At 39.4% G+C, this 21226-nt stretch overlaps 1 protein-coding gene across 2 annotated transcripts in view; it reads right to left on the reverse strand.

The window, feature by feature from the left end:
• The window catches only part of adamts12 (ADAM metallopeptidase with thrombospondin type 1 motif, 12), a 727938-nt gene that overhangs the window by 337629 nt on the left and 369083 nt on the right, over nt 1–21226 (reverse strand). For both annotated transcript variants that reach the window (XM_069924031.1, XM_069924030.1), the window contains exon 10: nt 13664–13756. In XM_069924031.1, the coding sequence (XP_069780132.1) occupies nt 13664–13756 (93 nt within the window). The remainder of the gene's footprint in view (nt 1–13663; nt 13757–21226) is intronic.

A 21226-nucleotide genomic window follows, 5' to 3' on the forward strand; every position in this document is an offset into this window, starting at 1 on the left:
CCCTTCTAATTCTAAGCACACGTCTATGCAATGTGCATATGTTGAGGAAAGTTCTTTGCTTTAATAGTCCAGTCATTCACTTCTCACTTGTCCAGTATCAGGCAATTCTTTTACTGTGCGCAGAATTTAACATTTATGAATTTTCACCAGGCACTGGTGCTTAAAGGTAAATGGTTACTGCTCTAGAAGTTTCTTGTTGATCTCAGAAAGATATTTGTTGCTCGTTGGACGTACACAAACTGATTTCCTCTGATCAGCCACTTCAGTGTTTGCCAAAGAAACTTGCCCCATCGTGGGTTTTCCAAATGATTACCTCTTCTTCCAGGTCACCACAGAGTTCCTCTTCTTTTCCTTATTTCAATAGTAAGACTCTAGCCAGCCATTTCCTCTTGTAAGGACTCCAAGGGTTTTGAACAGGCCAAACTCAGAACTCACAACCCATCTTCAAAATGGGTTTTCAACAAGCCTGCTGGCTTGCCATGTGGCAGCCTCAAAAAGCTACTGCAGAATTGACTTCTAGCTCTCTCTCTAAAAGAGAAATCCTGTTTGTTTTTTTTCTCTCTTCTTGTAAAAACCAGAACACCTCCCCAAGGCTCCAAAACCCAATCCTTGAAAGATCTTATTAGCACTTTGAGCTGGACTGACTGTTCCATTTGCACCTGTTTTAAAAATTTCTTCCAAACCAGTTCCATTGTCTTTTGCAAAGCCACTGGTGCCTAAATGTCTGGCTTCAGCAAAGCTCTTGCATTTTAAATGAGATGTGAAATGTAAGTATCTGTTTCTGAAGTGACCTACACTGAACCCCCACAATCTATCTCTTAAAGATATATTTACATATAATATAATATATAATATAACCCATAACAATACTCATGTTACATTTTCAAACACACATTAACAATATCGTTCACCATTACTGGAGAGTCTGTACCTCAGACCACTTGATTTGAAGATGAGGGTCATTAATTTCATGATGGCAAACTATTCCCAGCAGATCTTCTCTTCATATACTCTTCAATCTCATTAATCTACTATCTCTTTGCTCTAACACTTTTAAGAATATTAACATTGTTCTTTTCTCTGTACCTGCAACTGTTTTAATTGCTATGAGTTGACAAGTCAGACTTTCTCATTATGCCTTGGAACGCATGATAATGAACTTGATCTTGAACTTCTCAGTCATGATATGATAGTCAGCTTTTCATCCCAAATTTATCTCAATTACAGTTCACTCTCATGACAACCCAGACTTCACTTTATCAGAGAAAGAACAACTCTCTTTCCTTGTTCTACTAAATGATCTTTGACAAGAACATATTCAGAGCAAGAGTGATCCACCAGGTCCTTCAACTCTAATCCACTATTCCCTGGAGAATATCACCTATAACCTCAGAAACAGGTATGATGTATTTTCAAGTGTATGTAATTCATACCTAAGATAGAGATACATTTTTAATGATTACCCCTCCTGTCTCTTTCCCCCAGGGTTCGCAGCACCGAGAACCCTAGTTAAGTCAGGTTATTTGTCCCTGATGGGAGTGAGGTCCTAGGTCAAGCCAATCTTTTCTTATTCTTTCTCTATTCTTGCTTATTTTCTTCTTTCTTCTTATTTCTTGGGGGGTGGGTGGGAGGGCTCTTATTTTGTTCTTTCTTTCTATTATCTTTTTATCACTTTGGTTTAACATGGACATTAAATTTGCATTTTTGTAGTATTATTGTAATTTTTTTTGTTTAGAATCATTGAATCACATGTTGACTTCTTTTTTTCTCACTTTAATATCGACATCCTGGTCGATATTTCTATAATGTTGTTAATATTATTGAAACTGATGATTCCCTTTTTGATTATTCTTCGTTTAGACTGCATGTTGAAAGAAAATTCTCAAAATAAAATATTTTTTAAAAACCTGATCCTTTATTCAATATGATCTATGATGCCCCCAATTCCTCTTCTGTGTTAGTGACTTATGACCTTCAGTTTCTCAATCTTTCAAATATTTATTCCCTTCCGCAAACTCTACATCAGACAATTCCAGAGATTCACTATCAGCTGAAAGGGATAAAAAATTACTCACTTCAGATTTACATGAGCGGCCCCTTAGCTTCAACATTTCCTTTTTCTTTAATTATAGATTTTGAACATCTGAAACTTCATTTTCATTAATGGTACAAACCCATTAGCTTCCTTTTATAGGCTGCACTATTAAAGCCTTTACCTCTGCTTTCTTCAACAAACATGACAACATGGGATCAGTGGAACCTTGTCTGTGTGGATAAAAAAAATTGGTTTGCAGGAAGAAACCAGAGAGTAGTAGTGGAAGGAAAGTATGTGGGGGTCAGTGACTAGTGGAGTAACACAGGGATCTGTTCTGGTAACACTGCTCTTTGTGATTTTTATAAATGACGTGGATGAAGAGGCAGAAGGATGGGTCAGTAAGTTTGCAGATGACACAAAGGTTGCAGGAGTTATGGATAGAGCTGAAGGTTGTTGAAGGTTGTAAGAGGATATAGACAGGATGCAAACTGGGCAGAAAAGTGGCAGATAGAATCAATCTGGGTAAGTGTTTGGTGATGCATTTTGGAAGGACAAGCCAGAAGGCTGATTACAGGGTCAATAGTCGGTTACTTAGGAGTGTAGATTATTACGAGCCAAGAGGACCCCAAATCCCAGATATTCACCAAGACAAATGGTTACTTAAACAAAAGTTGCTTTTAATTATCTTTAAACATGAAGACAGGATCACACTTTAACTTAACTATTGACTTAACTAACCTAACTTAACCCCCTTCTAATTCTAAGCGCACCTGTATGTAATGTGTGTGTAAGTTCAGAAAAGTTATTTGATTCACAGTCCAATCTTACTTCTCATTCCTCCAAGTTTACATGTTGCAGGCAATTCTTATACTGTGCACAGAATTTAACATTTATGAAGTTCACCAGCCTTTGGTGCTTGAAAGGTAAATGGTTACTGCTCAAGAAGGTTCTTGTTGGTTTTCAGAGAGAGATTTGTTGTTGCTGGACACAAACTGACTTCTTTTAATCAGCCACATCAGTGTCTTACCAAAGAAGCTTGCCCCATCAGGGTTTCTAGATGATAACCTCTTTCTTTCAGGTCACCACAGAGTTTCTTTGCTTTTCTTATTTCAAGAGAAACATTAGGCAGCCAGTCTTCTCCTCTTGTATGAACCACAAGGGCTTTGACCAGGCTGAACTAAGCGCTCACAACATTTCTTCTAAATAGAGTTTTTTCACAAGCTTTCCAGCTTGTCCTGTTCCAGTCCTAGCAGTCGTGGCTGACAGTAGCACTGCAGAACTGAATCCACTCTCTCTCTCACTCAGAGAAAAAAAACTTTTTTACTTTCTCTGCTTGCAAAACCACATGACCCTCTTAGAACAAACAGTAAGCTGCACTCCACACAGCCTTCAGCTCCAAACTACTCCTCTGATCTCTTTCATCCATTTGTGAAGTCTTTTGGGCATCCCCCAAAGTTTTTGCAAAGACCCCAGAAGCTGTCCTGTCTGGCTTGAGCAGAGCTCCAGTATTTTAAATGAGATCTGTTTTGAAGCGTTTGTATGTGACCTGCACTAAAAAAACCTGTCCCAATTTATCTCCAAAAAACATATCTATTTTCAATACAAACACAACATAATCTGTCACAGGATGAACAGAGAGACCTTGGGGTTCAAATCCCTCAAGGTTGTCACACAGATTGATAGGATAGTTACGAAGGCCAAGGGATGTTGGGATTCATTAACAGGGGGATTAAGTTCAGGAGTAGAGAGGTCATATTGCAACTCTACAAATCTCTGGGGAGACCATACTTGGAATATTGTGTTCAGTTCTGATGTGGAAGATGTGAAAGCCATGGAGTGGATGCAGAGGAGATTTACCAGGATGTTGCCTAGATTGGAAATCAAGTCTTATGAACCGAGGTTAGCAGAGCTGGTACTCTTCTCTTTGGAGCGTAAATGGATGAGAGGAGATTTGAAAGAGATCTACAAGATTTTGAGATTAGAGTGGAGAGCCAGCACCTGTTTCTTAGTGTAGGATTAGCAAACACCAGAGATCATATGTACAAAGTTAAGGGAGGAAAGTTTTGGGGAGACATCAGGGGTAAGTTTTTTACACAGAGAGTTGTGGGTACCTAGAATTCCTTGCCAGGGATGGTGGTGGAAACTATGCTGTAGTGTTCTGTTCTATGAGTTCACTGCACAGCAATCGAAAACCCCCTCAATCCTCTGTCCTCATCGCTGTCTCTGAGGTAGAAGTTTGTCATTAACTGTGGGGTGAAGCATGATGTTGCTCTCCTGAGATTGTTCTTCAATGACAAGGAACTGGATCATTTAAGCCCACTAGTTCCCCGAATAAAATGACATTTGTGTTGTATTTGGCTGTCCATCAACAAGAATGTGCACGGCTTGTTATTTTTGTGCCCATTGTTATGAGCTATTGAACTTGATCCGTGAAGTTAAAGCATTTTGTTATGTTTAAATTATGCATCAAAATAATTTTAAAAAAATGTGATTATATATTATATGGAACTCCAGAGCTTTCCATTACAGATATGAAGCCCATAAGAGCAGTTTTCATTAAGGATTTGTGGACCTGCATAAATGAAACAATTGGATGTGAGTCATATTTATGTAGCTAATGATGGCAAATAAGTGAGTTTTGTGAGAACAAACCTATCCACAAAACTAGAAAGAGAAATCACAATGTGTTTGAAAGCTTTGAAGTGGTCATGAGGAGACTTTGACCTGGAAAATTATGAATTTAAACCATGTCTTTCACAGGCTCATTATGAAAGCACTTCTCAGCCTATTAAGTGTCTTTGATGCAAAGGTGCTGAGATGGTTTGAATAAAGGCAGCAATGTTTTCCACTGAAAGCCCAACATACCGCTCCTGGCGCCCCCTGCAAGTGGCACCCAGGGTATGTGCCCTAGTTGCCATACCCTAGATACGCCTAAGGCTGTGCACTAGCTATGGCAATGAAATCGATGGAGGTATTCAGTTGCTGCAACTTTATTTACTCCTGCTGCCGAGGGGAAATAGCCAATCCTTTCATCTTGTGGGCGTAACAAGGTCATCGTGATCCACCAACAATATTGAGGGTGGACATTCGAAAGCACTCACCAAATGCACTTGAACATGACGAAGTAAATGTCGAAGGAACCTCCGTTTCCAAAAAATGGCCTTAGTTAGGGTCAGTTCCAGCTAGCCTGTCCCATCTCCTCAACCTTTGATGGTTGCCTATCACCTTGGTTTCCATCAGTTAATAATTGGGCAATATGAACATCCCTAGATGCCTGAGTGCACTGCAGAATAGTCACCTTAAGCATGTCGTATGGGAGATTACCATCCGCATTCACTAACACAACCTCCACTTCACAGGCAATCTGCTCTGGAAGACACACCAGAAGTAAACGCTATTTCATCTTCTGACTTGTCACACTGAGGGCAGAGAAGCATGCTTCAAGGATCGTGAGCCACACTGGTGCATTATTAATTTTTAAAAAGGGGAGGAATCTCCAGTTTGACCTCCTCAACTGCTCCCTGTAAGGGGTTTATCCTCATCCCTCTCCATTTTAAATTAGATGGTACTGTGAACTCACAGGGTCACCACTTGTAACAACATTGTTTTACCCCATCTTACAAACAAAGAGTTCACTCATTCGTTTCTTCCAGCATACCATGAAGTTGACTTTCTTTATTTTCCTGCAGACACAACATTGCATTCTTCACCAAACTCCACCCAGCCAACCCCTCTGATTTTCTCATTGGCTCACTGCCACACAGGTGATCCTGATGCTCTCACTCTCCTCCTCCTGCATCTGAGATCCATCACCTGTATACTGACGCTTAACAAACCTGCACATGCGAGCTATTACTCCATTTTGCTTGCGTCCTCAGCGTCGGCAGGCACCACTCCCGTATGTGACCGCAATGAGGGATGAAGGAAAGTGAACGAAGGGTTAACGGAAATCGGTGAAGTTAATATTTTTGATCTTGCCTGTTTGGGGACTGCTAAGATAGAATACAAGGCATTGTTCATCCAATTTATGACTGGCCTCAACCTGGCAGTACACAAGGCAATGGGCTGTCAGGTACAATTGTAACATTTTTAGGTACTTGTACAGATTAGAGAATAGAAAAGGTTGAGGGATAAGTGTTCAATGCAGGTAAATGGGATTAGCTCAGAAAGGCCTCTAGATCAGCATGCACAAGTTGGGCTGATGGGCCTGTTTCTGTGTTGTATGACTAATTGACCCTGTGATCATACAACAAGTCTGTCGAGAGAATCTCTACCTCATCACACAATCCAAAAATAAATTTTGATCTTTGATCATTTTCACCTATTCTCAACTGAGTTGACAGAAAGGCTCAGCATCGTAGATACAACAGAAGAAAATTTGGTGAGGCTACTTCCTGCATCCCCCTTCCTGTCCTTCCTCTGAGCAGAGTGTATCTTTCTCAGCCCTCTGCTCCTTACCCACGACGACTTTTAGCTCCTTTCTTTTCTTGCCCTCCCACCTTTATTCACCTATCACCTGCCACCCGGTGCTCCTCCCCCTCCACGCTCCCCAAACCCTTTATACAGATATATGCCTTGCTGTTCCTGATGATAGGTTTCTGGCCCGAAACCTCGACTGTTGCTTCCCTCAGGTGCTGCCTGACCCGCTGAGTTCCTGCAGCACTTTGTGTGTTGCTCCACTTTTCCAGCATCTATTCTACCCAAGCTTACTGCCACCTGCTAGTTGTTACAAAATGCTGACACATCTGTACGCAAATCTTGATGAGTAACTGGAATGAGTTTGGTATGATTTACTTCCACACTTTGTGAGGTGGGTGGAGAAATCTGTCTTTGGCCAGTCGTACCAAACCTGTGCACAGTTACACTCAACTCTCCTATTGACCCCATTAACTTCCTTGGAATAAAGTGCGTGGAGGTGAGTCTAAACAACATAGAATATTTTTGTGCACATTTAGTATGGGCCATCGAAGTCAAATTCTTCCTCCAGATTACATTCAAATAGCAATTATTTCACTGAGATCAAAAAATCACAACAGTACCATCAGCCCCTCTCTCCCATTCTATCATAAAACAGAGCAGTTAGACCAAGCCTCCTTTAGCTCTTGCCAACACCAGTGTAAATTAATGGCCTAAATTATTCATTCAATTAATTTTAGTTAATATTGAATCTATTTCCACAAATCCCCATTCCGTTAGTGTGAAGTCCAAAATAAAATGGCAGCAATGCAGCAGCTGCTGTAACGGGCAAACAGGGGGCAGAGACACAGCGCTCCTCCGCAGGATCCTACTGCCTTGTCATTATGCTGATGTGGTGAACTGCTGTACACTCATTAATCTGGCTCTGCCCTGTCGTGTGACTGTACCTGTGCTCCTCCCTCTTGATCACGATTAAAGGCTTAAACAATTAAACCCCTCCTCAGAAATCCTGGGTCACAGTACAAGATGACCTTCAAATTTATTGTAAATAAAAGCCTAGATTTCTGTAACTCTAGTCTTTTGAGTTATTGAGTGTGCATCAATTTTATTTACATATTTTTTTCAATGATGGAACAACTCTTGAAGTCTGATAAAATGGAAATCGACCCACAATCGCCAGAAACCTCAGTCTGCATTGAATTCTGATTATGCTGCTTTGAGATCTTCCTACAGACTTCAACCTGAGTCGTAGCCATGGAGGCAAACAAGCTGCACCTCCTCTTCTTCCAGATCGGACATCGAATGTTTACGATGATCAGGGATGCCTCAACATACATAGAGGCAATGAACATACTCAAGGACCATTACAAGAAGAAAGAAATGTTGGCTACCTGCAGGCTGTGATTGGGAGAACTAAATGACGAATTCCTCTGGGCCCTGTGTGGACTTGCACAACCATGCAACTTCCAGTCAGTGTCAGCCATCCAAAACACAGAGGACATAATCTGGGATGCCTATATTGCAGGCATCAGGTCAGATAACATGCGCCAGAGGCTACTCAAGCAGAGCAAGCTAGACTTAAGAGGGGCAATTGACCTCGTGAAATCACTGGAAATCACCTTCCGTAACATGGAAACATACTTGATGAATGGCTGGGGGGGGGGCTGTCACCTTGGGACTTGGATCCACAGTCCTGCAACCCACTACTGCGCCCAATAAGCGAACCCACCACAGCTGCAGTCTCCCATGAGCACCTGAAGTGCTACTTTTGCGATCAAACAAAGCATCCCTGAAAGCGCTGCATAGCGAAATACATTACATACTCAAAGTGCAAAAAGAAGGGGCATTACACAAAGGTATGTTGATTGCAGCCGCCTTCCATTTCTAGTGCAGCATGGGAGCCACCATCTTGGCCGTGTCAGCTTTTGGGGACGACCATGCCATCTTGGATGCCACCATCTTAATGGGATACCCTCGCCGCCGATCAGTGCCACCATTGCACTTCCAGTCAACACAGGCCAGACTACAAACCAACACTAAAAACATCAACTCTCCCTATCTATGATGGACATCTTAATCAATGATCAGGTGACAAGAAGCCTTTTTAATTGTGGGAGCACTGAGAGTTTCATCCACCCCGATACAATGCAGTGTTACTCCCTTAAAGAAAATACAGTAAGCGATAAAGTCACCCTGGACTCAAAGTCCCACTCAACCAAGATCTGCAGCTACACCACTGTGACGCTGACTCTGCAAGGCATGACTTACAGGAACTTTAAACTCTTTATCATGCCACAGGGCTGGACTATCAGTGCCACCTCAAGAGTGTCACAATGCAATATGATGGTGCCCTGCCTCCCCACCACAGTCAGCAACTTGCAGATCGACAGAACGCTGCCCTCCAACAACCCCCTCCCCCACCGGCCCAACCAACACGCAGTCTCTCTACTCTTCGTATTGATCCGCCACCACTGTTCGTGAACCTCACCCTCAACGGTAACCCAGTCGCTATGAAAAGTAGACGATACTGTGAAGGGGAGAGAGCATTTATTAAAGCGGAGGTCCGGCAACTCCTGAATGAGGGGATCATCAACCCCAGTACCAATCTATGGATAGCCCAAGTGGTGGTGGTCAAGGGTAGGGGTAAACACAGCATCATGATACACAGCTAGACACATAATCCCTCTTTCTCCCTTGCATTCTGGACATGGTCAATCAAATTGCCCAATATCGTGTCTTTTTCATGATTAACCTGAAATCTAACTACCACCAAATCCCCATCCATCTAGAGGACTGCCAGTACACTGCTTTTGAGGCAGATGGCCACCTCTACTATTTCCTCAGGGTCCCCTTTGGAGTTACCAATGGCGTCTCTGTTTTCGAGTAGGAGAATGGACCGATGGTAGACCAAAATGACCTGCGTGCCACTTTTCCCTACCTGGATAATGTCACGATCTGTGGCCATGACCTGCAAGATCATAATGCCAACCTCCAGAAATTCCTCACAATAGCTAAATGCCTAAATCTCACCCACAACAGGGATAAATGTGTTTTCCACACTATCCATCTAGAGATCCTTGGCTGTATTGTGGAGAATGGGTCATTGACCCTGACCCCAACTGCGTTGCCCACTGCTAAAACTCCCCTTCCCTACAATGTCAAGGCCCTGAAAAGTTGCCTGGGGTTCTTTTGCTATTATGCAGACAAAGCCCACCCCCTTATCAAGTCCACATCCTTCCCCCTGACAAGAGAGGCCTGTGCTGCTTTCAGTTGGATAAAAAAGCATATCTCTGAGGCTGCAACATATGTGGTGCATGAATCTGCCCCGTCTCCTGGTCTATGCCCTGGTCTACATAACCTTTCTCAACTTGTCCAAAACAAATGAGTCTTTGCTTTTGCATTAATCGTGGAATTCTTTCCCCTTGAACAGGAAGCAGTGTGCTTAAAACTTTTTCTTTTTTCTTTGGCTTGGCTTCGCGGACGAAGATTTATGGAGGGGGTAAACCTATTCTGAAATTAAATATAGTAAACACAGAGTTTTCTCAGAGCTCTTAAACAATATTCCTTCTTGAAAAGATACTAACAAAAATGTCACTGGCCATTCACTTTATTGCTTTTTGTTGGTAAGTGCGCTTTAAAGAAGTTGCCTTGACAAGTTGCTAATTTATGTAGTCTATTTTTTGAATCCAAACTGCTTAACACAAATGATGTGATCATTTGTTTTATTAAGCATTAAGTTCTAATGTTATTTATCATACTTAATTATAATTTTAGATCATTTAAATTTCTCAGTGCAAAATCTGATTAGATTTATTGAGTGTAATCTGTGTCTCCTTATTCTTTCCTTCAAATCCTATTTCTCACATCTGCCTCTAAAATAGTCCTCCAAACCTTGTCCCATCTTGTTATCCCAATGAGTGCCTCCCAGTTCACTCTTGCATATCTTTTTCTCCTTTTTATTAAAATGAGCAATAGATGGAGAAGGACAAATGTGACATGCATCCAACAAACAGATGCAAATGTGTGGGAGGAGAGGAATGTAAGTATCTGAACAGTCCCTGCAATGAAGAAGACCTCAATGATGACTTCATGTCAGAGTGAAAGCAGACTTCAGAACTTAAAATGAGTAAAAGGAAATGTCAGGTCTGGTACGATATTTCAGTTGTGAGATTTTACACTAGTCAAAGGAGGAAAAACCCAACACCCAACCCCAACCAACCAATTTTCCCCTGCAGCCGCTGCAACCGTGTCTGCCTGTCCCGCATTGGACTTGTCAGCCACAAACGAGCCTGCAGCTGACGTGGACTTTTACCCCCTCCATAAATCTTCGTCCGCGAAGCCAAGCCAAAGATTTAATGGTAGTTCCTTATGTATAGCAACAAAGACTAAGCTGGTCAAGGAGTTCTAAATTTGTATATTTTTTAATTTTGTTCCTACTTCTTAAAGATCCTATACTGCAACACTGATTCACAATTGCTGATTCCCTGTAGCACTTTCCCCAAATTGCAATTCTTAGCTTTGAACAATGACTTCTAGGGTTAGATTTCTTTCCACCCTTTCCTCCGGTGTCTTGGGCGTAATATCTACCCACCAGAACATCCTTGCACACTTCTGCTTTTTCAACGAATTCTGAGCCAAAATCCGGAGCTTGGATTTTAACAGCCATTTTGGGTTCCAGTGGGAAGTGATGCTGAAAATCCTTCTCGTCAAAGCAAGAATAAGTAAATTTGCAAGTGGAAAAGTAGAGAGGTGCCAAGTTTTACACCGTCCAGTTGTTGACCCTATTATCCCACTGCATTCCCCACTTCAAGAACACAAAGCTCAACCTCCATTTGAATGATGTTCATATTACCAATTTGTCCTGGGATTTTGCCAGTTTCCGATCAGTAGTATCCTTACCACTTGACATAATCTTTCTTATTTTAGGCTCCAATCATGCCGTCCACGGAGTTGTTTTTCATGAGCTGTCAGAAGCTGGAATGAAAATCACTCCTGCCATCCTGACTGCCCAGCAATTTTGCTCCAGAATCCAAGCTGCAACTCCTGAATGCTCACCTCCCTTTTCTGATTTCTAAACCCTATGCTCACACCAATTTAAGATTCCCCCCCCCCCCGTGACTCCCAATATACCCCCTCGCTTTTGATCATGATCCTGTGACCTCTCAACCTGACAACCAAGGATGACCCATATCTACTCCATTTCCAGTGATGCAATTCCTCCCTATTGTCAATGAAACATCTTGAGGCCTACATTGCTATCCAATATCCTCATTGGCCCATGACATAAACAGCCATAATCTTATGGTATGACTTTGTTCTTCTGCCACTTTAACAATCTCCAACTTAGACTGAGTTTTTCTGAGCAAGAACAGATTCTAATGGTGGGTCAACAGAACAGGGAGTTTTCGTTTCTTTCCACACTTTTCTTTGCCATCATGAGAGTGGGGGGAAGATATTCACATAAGCAATAGAAAGGAAACAGCACAAATCAATCTCAAGTAGGCAAGCTGTTCCTTGTGGGTGCCTCTTTAGAGCATTGTAGCAAAACTCATAATCTCTATCCAACTTCTTGGAAATCTGGTGATATTTGGTATCTAAGCTCACTAGCTGAAACTTGCCATGATCTCTGTCCATGCACAAGAGCCCCGGTTCCTCCACTCCCCATCCAATCAACAGCAAAGTGCAGCAGCTAGTAGCATTGCCACCTCACATCTCCAGAGTCCTGGGTTCAATCTAGACCTTGGGTATTGTTTGCTTGGAATTGCACCAAGGGCTTCCTCCAGGCGCTCCTATTTCCTTCACCATCCTATGGTGTGCAGGTTGGGAATTTAATTGGCTGTTGTAAACACTGGACAATGAAGATTTTGCTTCCTGAACACTTTTGGGTGTATTTTATGGATTGTGGCCTGCTGATCACAAAAATCATGTAAAAGGTTCCTTATGACATACCATTTTTTAGATATAACCTATATTTGTGATTTCCTGTCATATTTTAAGTGTTCTAGTATATTGTCCACAATGTTTTGGTCAGTCCAAGCATGCCTGGGGATGCACTCAGTGCAGGTGGTATGCAAATACTGCCTTCAGCCTGGGCATGCTAGGAAGGCATTTAAAGATGCTGTTGAGAATTTTTGCAAGAACAGAGCTCCAAACTACATCCAGCTGATTGACAACATGCTTCAAGGATACAAAACCATGAAGTGTAACATAGCATTGAAAATTAATTTGCTGTATTTGAACTTGGACTTCTTCCCTGCTGACCTTGGTGCAGTCAGCATGGTGAAAGGATTCGCCACAACATTGCGACCATAGAAAAGCAGTATCAGGGCAGCAGCATCATCAATGCTGGCCAACTATTGTTGGACAATGACATGAGAGGCATCAGATGCTGAGTGCAAATGAAAATCAGCACCAAAACATTTTTAGGTCAGTTGAACTAACACATTATATGATTAAACATGCTAATTTTAATAAAAGTTAATTTAATATTCTCCAACTTCCTATGTGATATATGAAATCTGAAATTATCTGTGGTCATATTGAAGTTATCTATCATAACCCCCATTTTTTGTTTGAGGAAGCAAACCTTTTCAAAGAAAATTTGTTGTCCAATGAAAAGACACCTAGCTAAATGCGAATTGATTTTGTAATTTTTCACAATATTTTAGTAAAATCTACCTTCAGGGGAATTGCAATCTGGAAACTGACACTTTCTCATACAGTACAGAAAAAGTGAATCAGGAGGAATATAAATCTAGCTATTGCTGTACTTTTACTTATATTCAAATGTATCCCCACTGTGATTAGTGCATCTTGCTTGCCATGCTAGACCAAGAATCTGCAACTCTCAGCTGAATTCCCTGGACTCTTCTAGAGTCTTTCAATGTCAGATGTAATTTCGTCAATACTTAAGTGGTCCATCACTTAATTAATGTCTTTCTGCAAGCCAGTGGTTGCAGGAACACTTGATATTCAAATGAGAGAGAGAGGAAGACATTGCAAATATTCCAAAATTCAATTATAAAGTCAGGCAGAAGGAAATGATTGATTTGTTTTATGTATCTGTTGTGGATAATGTGAGAACACGGGAATTTGCAATATACATAGATACAACTCAGCAGATCACACAGCATCCATAGAAAGGAAAATGTAATCAACATTTTGGGCCTGGGCCCTTTGGAAGTTCTGCCTTTTTTTGTAGCCTTTTCATACCTTCATGTCTCCACAGCTGGTTCCGTCTGCTGCAGCATCCAGTTTAGATCGACAAGAGCCATTCAGTGAGCACCATAGTGTCTGACAAATGTTCTGTCAAGAAAGGATTATTTATTAGGTGTCAATAAGATACAGAATTTATGCTGACCTTATGAATTACAGAAGCCTGGAAACCATGCTGAACACTGGTCATGATCACTTTTGAGCACTGAACTTGTGGAATCACATTCAAGTGAATGGAATACCAAGCAAGAGATCTTAGTTAGATGGAGAAACATAAGAACAGCAGATACTGGGATCTTGAGCAAACAATCAGCAGTTGAAGGGACTCAGCAGGCCAGGCAGCACCCAAGAAATGTTTGGGCAATATTTTGGGTTGGGATCCTTTTAAGTGTCTGTAAAGGGTCCCAATCCAAAATGTTGACTATTTCTCTCCATGGATGTCAGCTGATTCAATGAGTCCTTCCAGGTTCTCAACGATTGCTCATTATTTCACTCATATGTCAGGACTGAAATAGTCAGGGTTGTTCCCCTCTGAACAGAGATAGTTAAGATAAAACTTGATGGAGATGTTCAACATCACAAATGGCAGCAAAGTTGCTCAAAAAAGTTACAAAGAGAGATGGAATAGTTTGGCCTAGTTATCCTTAGTGCAGATGAGGTTGAAGGGATCCTAACAAAGGGGCTCAAAATTATAAGGAGTAGGACAAAGTAGACTGAGAAAAGTCTTTCCCATAGCAGGTGTATCCAAGACTGGAGTGAATAGGGAAAGGAGGAAAGGGTTAAGAAATGATCTGAGGAAGGTTTGTTTTCACTGAAAAAGTTACTGGAATCTGGAATGCACTGTCTAAGTCAGTTGTGAAAGTGGATACCCTACCAACTTGTTGTAGTATCTCAATGAGTATTTGAACTGACAAGACATGGAAGGTTAAGGTCAAATGCTGGGATTATTATAGTTGTTTCTCTGGTGCATGATAGGCCAACAGAGGATTTGTGCTGTGTAACTCAATTACGTTGTACTTGTGTACAGGTATTCCCCTACTTGTGATCTATGCAACTTATGTCCATCTGCACATAAGACTTAATTTTTTTTAATTTAAAAAATAAAATAAAATTTACGCAATTACGGTGAAAATCGGGCCGATCTATGGAAAATAACATCCCTTGCAAGAGTTTGGCAGCGGTGGCCAACTTCTTGTGAGTGCTGGATGGTGGCCAACCTCTCGCGAGAACATTCTTGCTGAGATGTTTCATTGCGTTTTAACTCTTTGTGTCCCATTTTTTCTGATTCTGTTGCTCAATATTCCGACGGTCTGACAGACTTTAGAGGCCAGTAGAATCTGCAAGATCCTCTGGATCTGCAGCTACAGAGAGAATGAGAAGGATTTGGAGATAGAGAACGAGAGGAAAGTGATTGTTTTACTCTTCAGTATCACAGGTAGGGCAATTCCAACATAAGTCCATTCCGAGATATAACTGGTTATCCAGAACGGAACATGGATGTATGTCTAGGAGTACCTATATTTGACAAATGTTCATATCCTCCAAAGTAAATTAAAAAAAAGTAAAAGCAGATTGTTTTTGTTCAAAGGAATCTTATTTAATTTTAAGAAGGAAATTAAAAATGCATTACCTGAAAAGTGTGGAAACTGATTTAATTTTGAAAGGCAGTGGATAAACATTAAAATAAATGTAAAGCAAAAGCACAGTGGAACAGAGAAACAGCATGGTGCTGGACTAATTGGACAGTTCGTTCAAGCCGATGAAACCAGCATAATAGCCTGAATGGCCCATTCCTATGATTCGATGTACATGGATGTTGTTGCCGTAGGAATGACATCAATTAAAATATCACATAGAAACTATATAAGAGTACACTATTATAAGCATAGATCAATGACCTTTTTAGTTTGAAGATAAGAATTTCCATAGCTCAAAAAAATAACAGCATGTTCTTCCATTTTTAAAATACTTCCAGCATGGTCCCCAGGTAGAAACAGAACCCGACTGAGCCATAGTGATATGATTTAGCTTGATCACCAAGGAAAGTTTAAAGAGTTAACTTTAAAGGAGAGGGAAAGGAAGAGAGACACAAGGTAAAAGGAAGAAATTCCAAACCAATTGATATAAGCATCAGTGAATAGCAATCCTAAATCTTAAATTGTACCCATTCAGACCGACATCCCCTTTCACTGTGCAGAAATTCACATAGCCACCTTGATCATAACACATTATGTCCACACATTCACAAAGTGGCAACAAAACTGCAAGAGCCCATCGATTGCAGGAAATTTGTAAACAATTTGGCTTCCATTCTCATCAACGTTTAAACAAAATGTGTACAGTAATGATTTAAACAAGTAGCAAATTCCAAGACTGAAAGAAAGACTACATTTTAAACGAATTCTTTCCAAAAGAAAAGATGTGGCTTTGGTTTTGCAATGTTAAAGGAGATTATGTTTTCCTCACATAGAACAAGAATTCTCCTCCTACGACATTCGCACCATTAATATTGCTCAGTAGTGCCTTTAAAGAGAAGCTATGTGTGCAGAATGGCATCATCCTTCTTCATATCTATCCCAGTACTTCCAGTTCCACCTCACAATGAATAATACCGCAGGTCAACATTTTTAAATTTTTTTAAAATTTTTCACACTATGAACCATATTAATCAAAATACACATAAACATTTCCCTCTTGAATATGCAGAGTGTCATTTTCTCCCCTTTTTCCCCCTCCCTTCCCTCCCAAACCCATTAAACGTTCAACATATACAATAAAACCATTAAACAATGTCATCACAAATTGAAAATAAACAAGAAAATTGTGTTATCTACTTTTACATACTGGGTCAGATCATTTCGACTTCTTCTCATTCTATCATTTTAGGGGGTGGAGGTCCACGGTAGGCCCTCTCTGTTGTGTTTTATGTACGGATCCCAAATTTGTTCAAATAATGTGACTTTATTTTTTAAGTTATATGTTATTTTTTCCAATGAAATAGAAATATTCATTTCTATGTACCATTGCTGTACTCTCAGGCTCTCTTCTGATTTCCAAGTTGACATTATACATTTTTTTGCTACAGCTAAGGCTATCATGATAAATTTTTTACCGCTTCATCCAGTTTAAGACCTAATTCTTTAGTTCTTATATTACTTAGAAGAAAGATCTCTGGATTTTTTGGTATGTTGCTTTTTGTGATTTTATTTAATACCTGATTTAGATCTTCCCAAAATTTTTTTCACTTTCTCAAATGCACAAATTGCAGGTACTGTTGTTCCCGTTTCCTTCTTACAGTGAAAACATCTATCTGATACTGTTGGATCCCATTTATTTAACTTTTGGGATGTGATATAAGCCTGTGTAACCAATTATATTGTATCATGCGTAACCTCGTATTTATTATATTGTTCATAGTTCCAGAGCATACCTTTTCCATTATTTCATTTTTTATCTTTATGTTTAGATCTTTTTCCCACGTTTGTTTGGGTTTATAGCTTATTTCATCATTTTATTTCTCTTGCAGCTTGATGTATATTTTTGTTACAAATCAAAGGTACAGAAGGAAAAGTGAGTAGATTAGAGATGGTCATGACAGAAATTGGGAAAAGAGTAGACAAGGTGGAAGAACGAGAAACAGCCGTAGAAATGGAAGTGGACGACTTAAAAAGGAAATTGGAAGAATCTGAGAAAAAAACTTAAAGAAACACAGGAGTTGTTAGCTCAGAAGATGGATATAATGGAAAACTATAATAGGAGAAACAATATAAAGATAGTGGGCCTTAAGGAAGATGAAGAAGGCAAAGATATGAAAGAATTTATAAAAGAATGGATCCCCAGGGTCCTAGGAATGCAAGAAATACAGGAAGGAATGGAAATAGAAAGGGCACACAGAACATTAGCCCCAAAAACACAGCCACAACAAAAACCAAGATCCATTCTAGTAAAATTCCTGAGATATATGACAAGAGAAAATATATTGGAGAAGGCAATGAAAAAAATGAGAGAAGTCAAAAAGCCACTGGAGAAGAGGAAGGAGTTTAATGCAGCAAAATCGATTCTATGGAAGAAAGGCTATAAATTTATGTTAAGATATCCAGCGGTGTTTAAAATAGTTATCCCGGGGCAGCAAAGCAGACTGTTCTCGGATCCGGAGAAAACATGAGAATTTGCAGAACGCCTGCAAAACTGACCGAGAGATGAAGAGATGTAACAAGAACAAGAATGATGACAAACTTCATATAAAGAAGAAAAATAATGTATAAGTAAGAACTAAGAAGGGGAAGAAAGGGAAGAAAGGAAGTAAGGGGGGAATTAAGAGGGTGAGCTTTGTTATATGTGAAGATAAAAGTCTTTTCTGAAGGGGGGCTGGGTGTGAGAGAATAACAGTCACTGCGAAATCAGTTGACGCTTGCAAGCGGGTTCGCAATCCAAATGGAGAGGGGAAATGTTGTTGCCCGGCAAGGGACAAGGGGCAACTCAAAGGGTGGGGGGACATTTGGGGATAAGGGAATTTTAGATGTGGGAATAGAGGAAATATTTTATGTTTTAGAAGTGTTGTCTTACAGTGTGTTCAAAAAAAGAAAACAGAAATGGATAAAGAGGAAAGGTGGTGATGAGGAAGCGGAAATGAAAGGTAAACAAAGTATGAAATTGCCATGTTGAACTATATGACTATAAATATTAATGGAATACATAACCAAATCAAAAGGAAGAGGCTGTTAAATTTACTGAAGAAAGAAAAAATTGATATAGCATTCATACAAGAAACACATCCAACTGAAGTGGAACACAAGAAATTAAGGAGAGACTGGGTAGGGCACGTAACGGCAGCATCATATCATTCAAAAGCCAGAGGAGTAGCTATATTAATCAATACAAATGTACCAATCAAAATAGAGGAGGAAATAATAGATCCAGCAGGGAGGTATGTAATGATAAAGTGTCAGATATATTCAGAATTTTGGAATTTGTTCAATGTATATGCACCTAATGAAGAGGATCAAAAATTTATTTAAGATATCTTTTTGAAGATTGCAGATACGCAGGGGAATATACTGATAGGAGGGGCCTTTAACCTTAATTTGGACTCAAAGATGGATAAAACTGGAAAGAACACTAGCAGAAAGAACAAAGTAACCAAATTTATGGTTAAATCGATGCAGGAAATGAAACTTTTGGATATATGGAGGAGACAACACCCAAAGGAGAAGGAATACTCATATTATTCAGGTAGACATAAAACATACTCAAGGATAGACCTGTTCCTGATGTCAGCCCACATCCAAGGAAGAGTTAGGAAAATGGAAAATAAAGCTAGATTGTTATCAGATCACTCACCCCTGTTATTAGCAATAGAGCTGGAGGACATCCCACCGAGAACATATAGATGGAGATTAAACTCCATGCTACTTAAAAGACAGGATTTTAGAGAATTCATTGAGCGATAAATTAAAATGTACTTTGAAATAAATATGGAATCAGTGAAAAATAAGTTTATACTATGGGATGCAATGAAAGCGTTCATCAGAGGGCAGATAATAAGTTACGTAACTAAGATGAAGAAGGACTACAATCAGGAAATAGAACAGCTGGAAAGGGAAATAGCAAGTACAGAAAAATAATTAGCAATAAGGGAAGATACAACAAAAAGAAGAGAATTGGTGGACAAAAAAATAAAATATGAAACACTACAAACATACAAGGTGGAGAAGAACATAATGAAGACAAAACAGAAGTATTATGAGCTAGGAGAAAAAATGCACAAAATACTAGCTTGGCAGCTTAAGACAGAACAAACTAAAAGAATGGTATTGGCATCAAGGAAAAAGGACAAACAAATTACATATAACCCAACAGAGATCAATGAAAATGTCAAGGAATTCTACGAGCAACTATATCGAACTGAGAACGAAGGGAAAGAAGACAAAATAGATGAGTTTCTAGCTAAAATTGAACTACCGAAATTGCAAGAAGAGGAGCAAAATAAATTAATAAAACCATTTGAAATAGAGGAAATACAAGATATATTAAAAAAAACTACCGAAAAATAAAACGCCGGGAGAGAATGGACTTCCAATGGAATTCTATAAAACATTTAAAGACTTATTAATTCCTCCTATCCTGGAAGTAATGAATCAGATTGAAGAAACACAAAACATGCCAGATTCATGCAAAACAGCAATAATTACAGAAATGCCAAAGACGGGGAAAGATCCACTAACACCAGCATCGTATAGACCAATATCTCTACTTAACACAGATGATAAGATAATAGCTAAAGTATTAGCAAACAGATTGGCCAACTGTGTACCAAAAATAGTAAAACTAGATCAAACTGGATTTATTAAGAAAAGACGAACAATGGACAATATCTGTAAGTTCATTAACTTAATCCATGCAGAACAAGGAAACAAGACGCCAACAGTGGCGGTTGCCTTAGACGCAGAGAAAGCCTTTGACAGAGTAGAATGGAATTATTTTTACAAAGAACTACAGAGGTTCATCCTACCAGAGAAATATATTAATTGGATTAAAGAATTATATAAGGGACCATTGGCGAAGGTAACAGTAAATGGATATATATCAAACCAATTTAAATTAAGTAGATCAACTAGGCAGGGATGTCCACTATCTCCCACACTGTTCGCATTAGCTATAGAATCACAGGCAGAACTGATAAGAACAGAAAATAAAACAAGAGGGATAAAAATAAAAGAGAAGGAATATAAAATCAGTATATTTGCAGATGACATCATAGTATACTTAAAAGAACCAGAAATATCAATAAAAAATTACATAAGAAATTGAAGGAATATGGAGAAGTATCGGGGTACAAGATCAACGCATATAAAAGTGAAGCAATGCCAATGAATAATGTGGATTTCACAAAGTTTAAGAAGAATCACCATTAGATGGCAAACACAAGCAATCCGATACCTAGGTATTAGATTAGATAATAATCTAGGCCATCTATACAAATTAAATTAACAGCCATTAATGAAGAAATTACAAGATGACTTAGAACATTGGAAAGATTTACCACTAAAACTGATAAGAAGGGTAAATTCCATGAAAATCAATATCTTCCCAAGGATACAATATCTATTTCAATCGTTACCAATTCCCTTAACAGAGAAATTCTTCAATTAACTAAAGATAATAATTCTTATGGAAAGGGAGGAAACCAAGGATAGCGCTAGATAAATTAACAGAATGGTACAAACAAGGTGGTTTGCAGCTCCCAAATTCAAAAAAATTATTATAGAGCAGCACAATTAAGATGTCTATCAGATTTTTATCAAACAAGGAAAAAGTCAGATTGAACCAAGATAGAGCTAGATAAAATAGGGGAGAAGGTACCAAAACATATACTTTATAAGTAGGATGAAAAACTGGGGAAATATAGAAGTTCACCAGTACTGCACCATCTACTCAACATTTTAAAGAAGATTCATGTAGAAAGTGAAAAAACAAATTACCAACTATCAAAATTATTTTAATTTTTTAATTTTTTTAAATTTTTCACACTATGAACCATACTGACCAAAATACACACAA

The sequence above is a fragment of the Narcine bancroftii genome, chromosome 3 (genome assembly GCF_036971445.1).
Source record: "Narcine bancroftii isolate sNarBan1 chromosome 3, sNarBan1.hap1, whole genome shotgun sequence".
Classification (NCBI taxonomy): Eukaryota; Metazoa; Chordata; class Chondrichthyes; order Torpediniformes; family Narcinidae; genus Narcine; species Narcine bancroftii.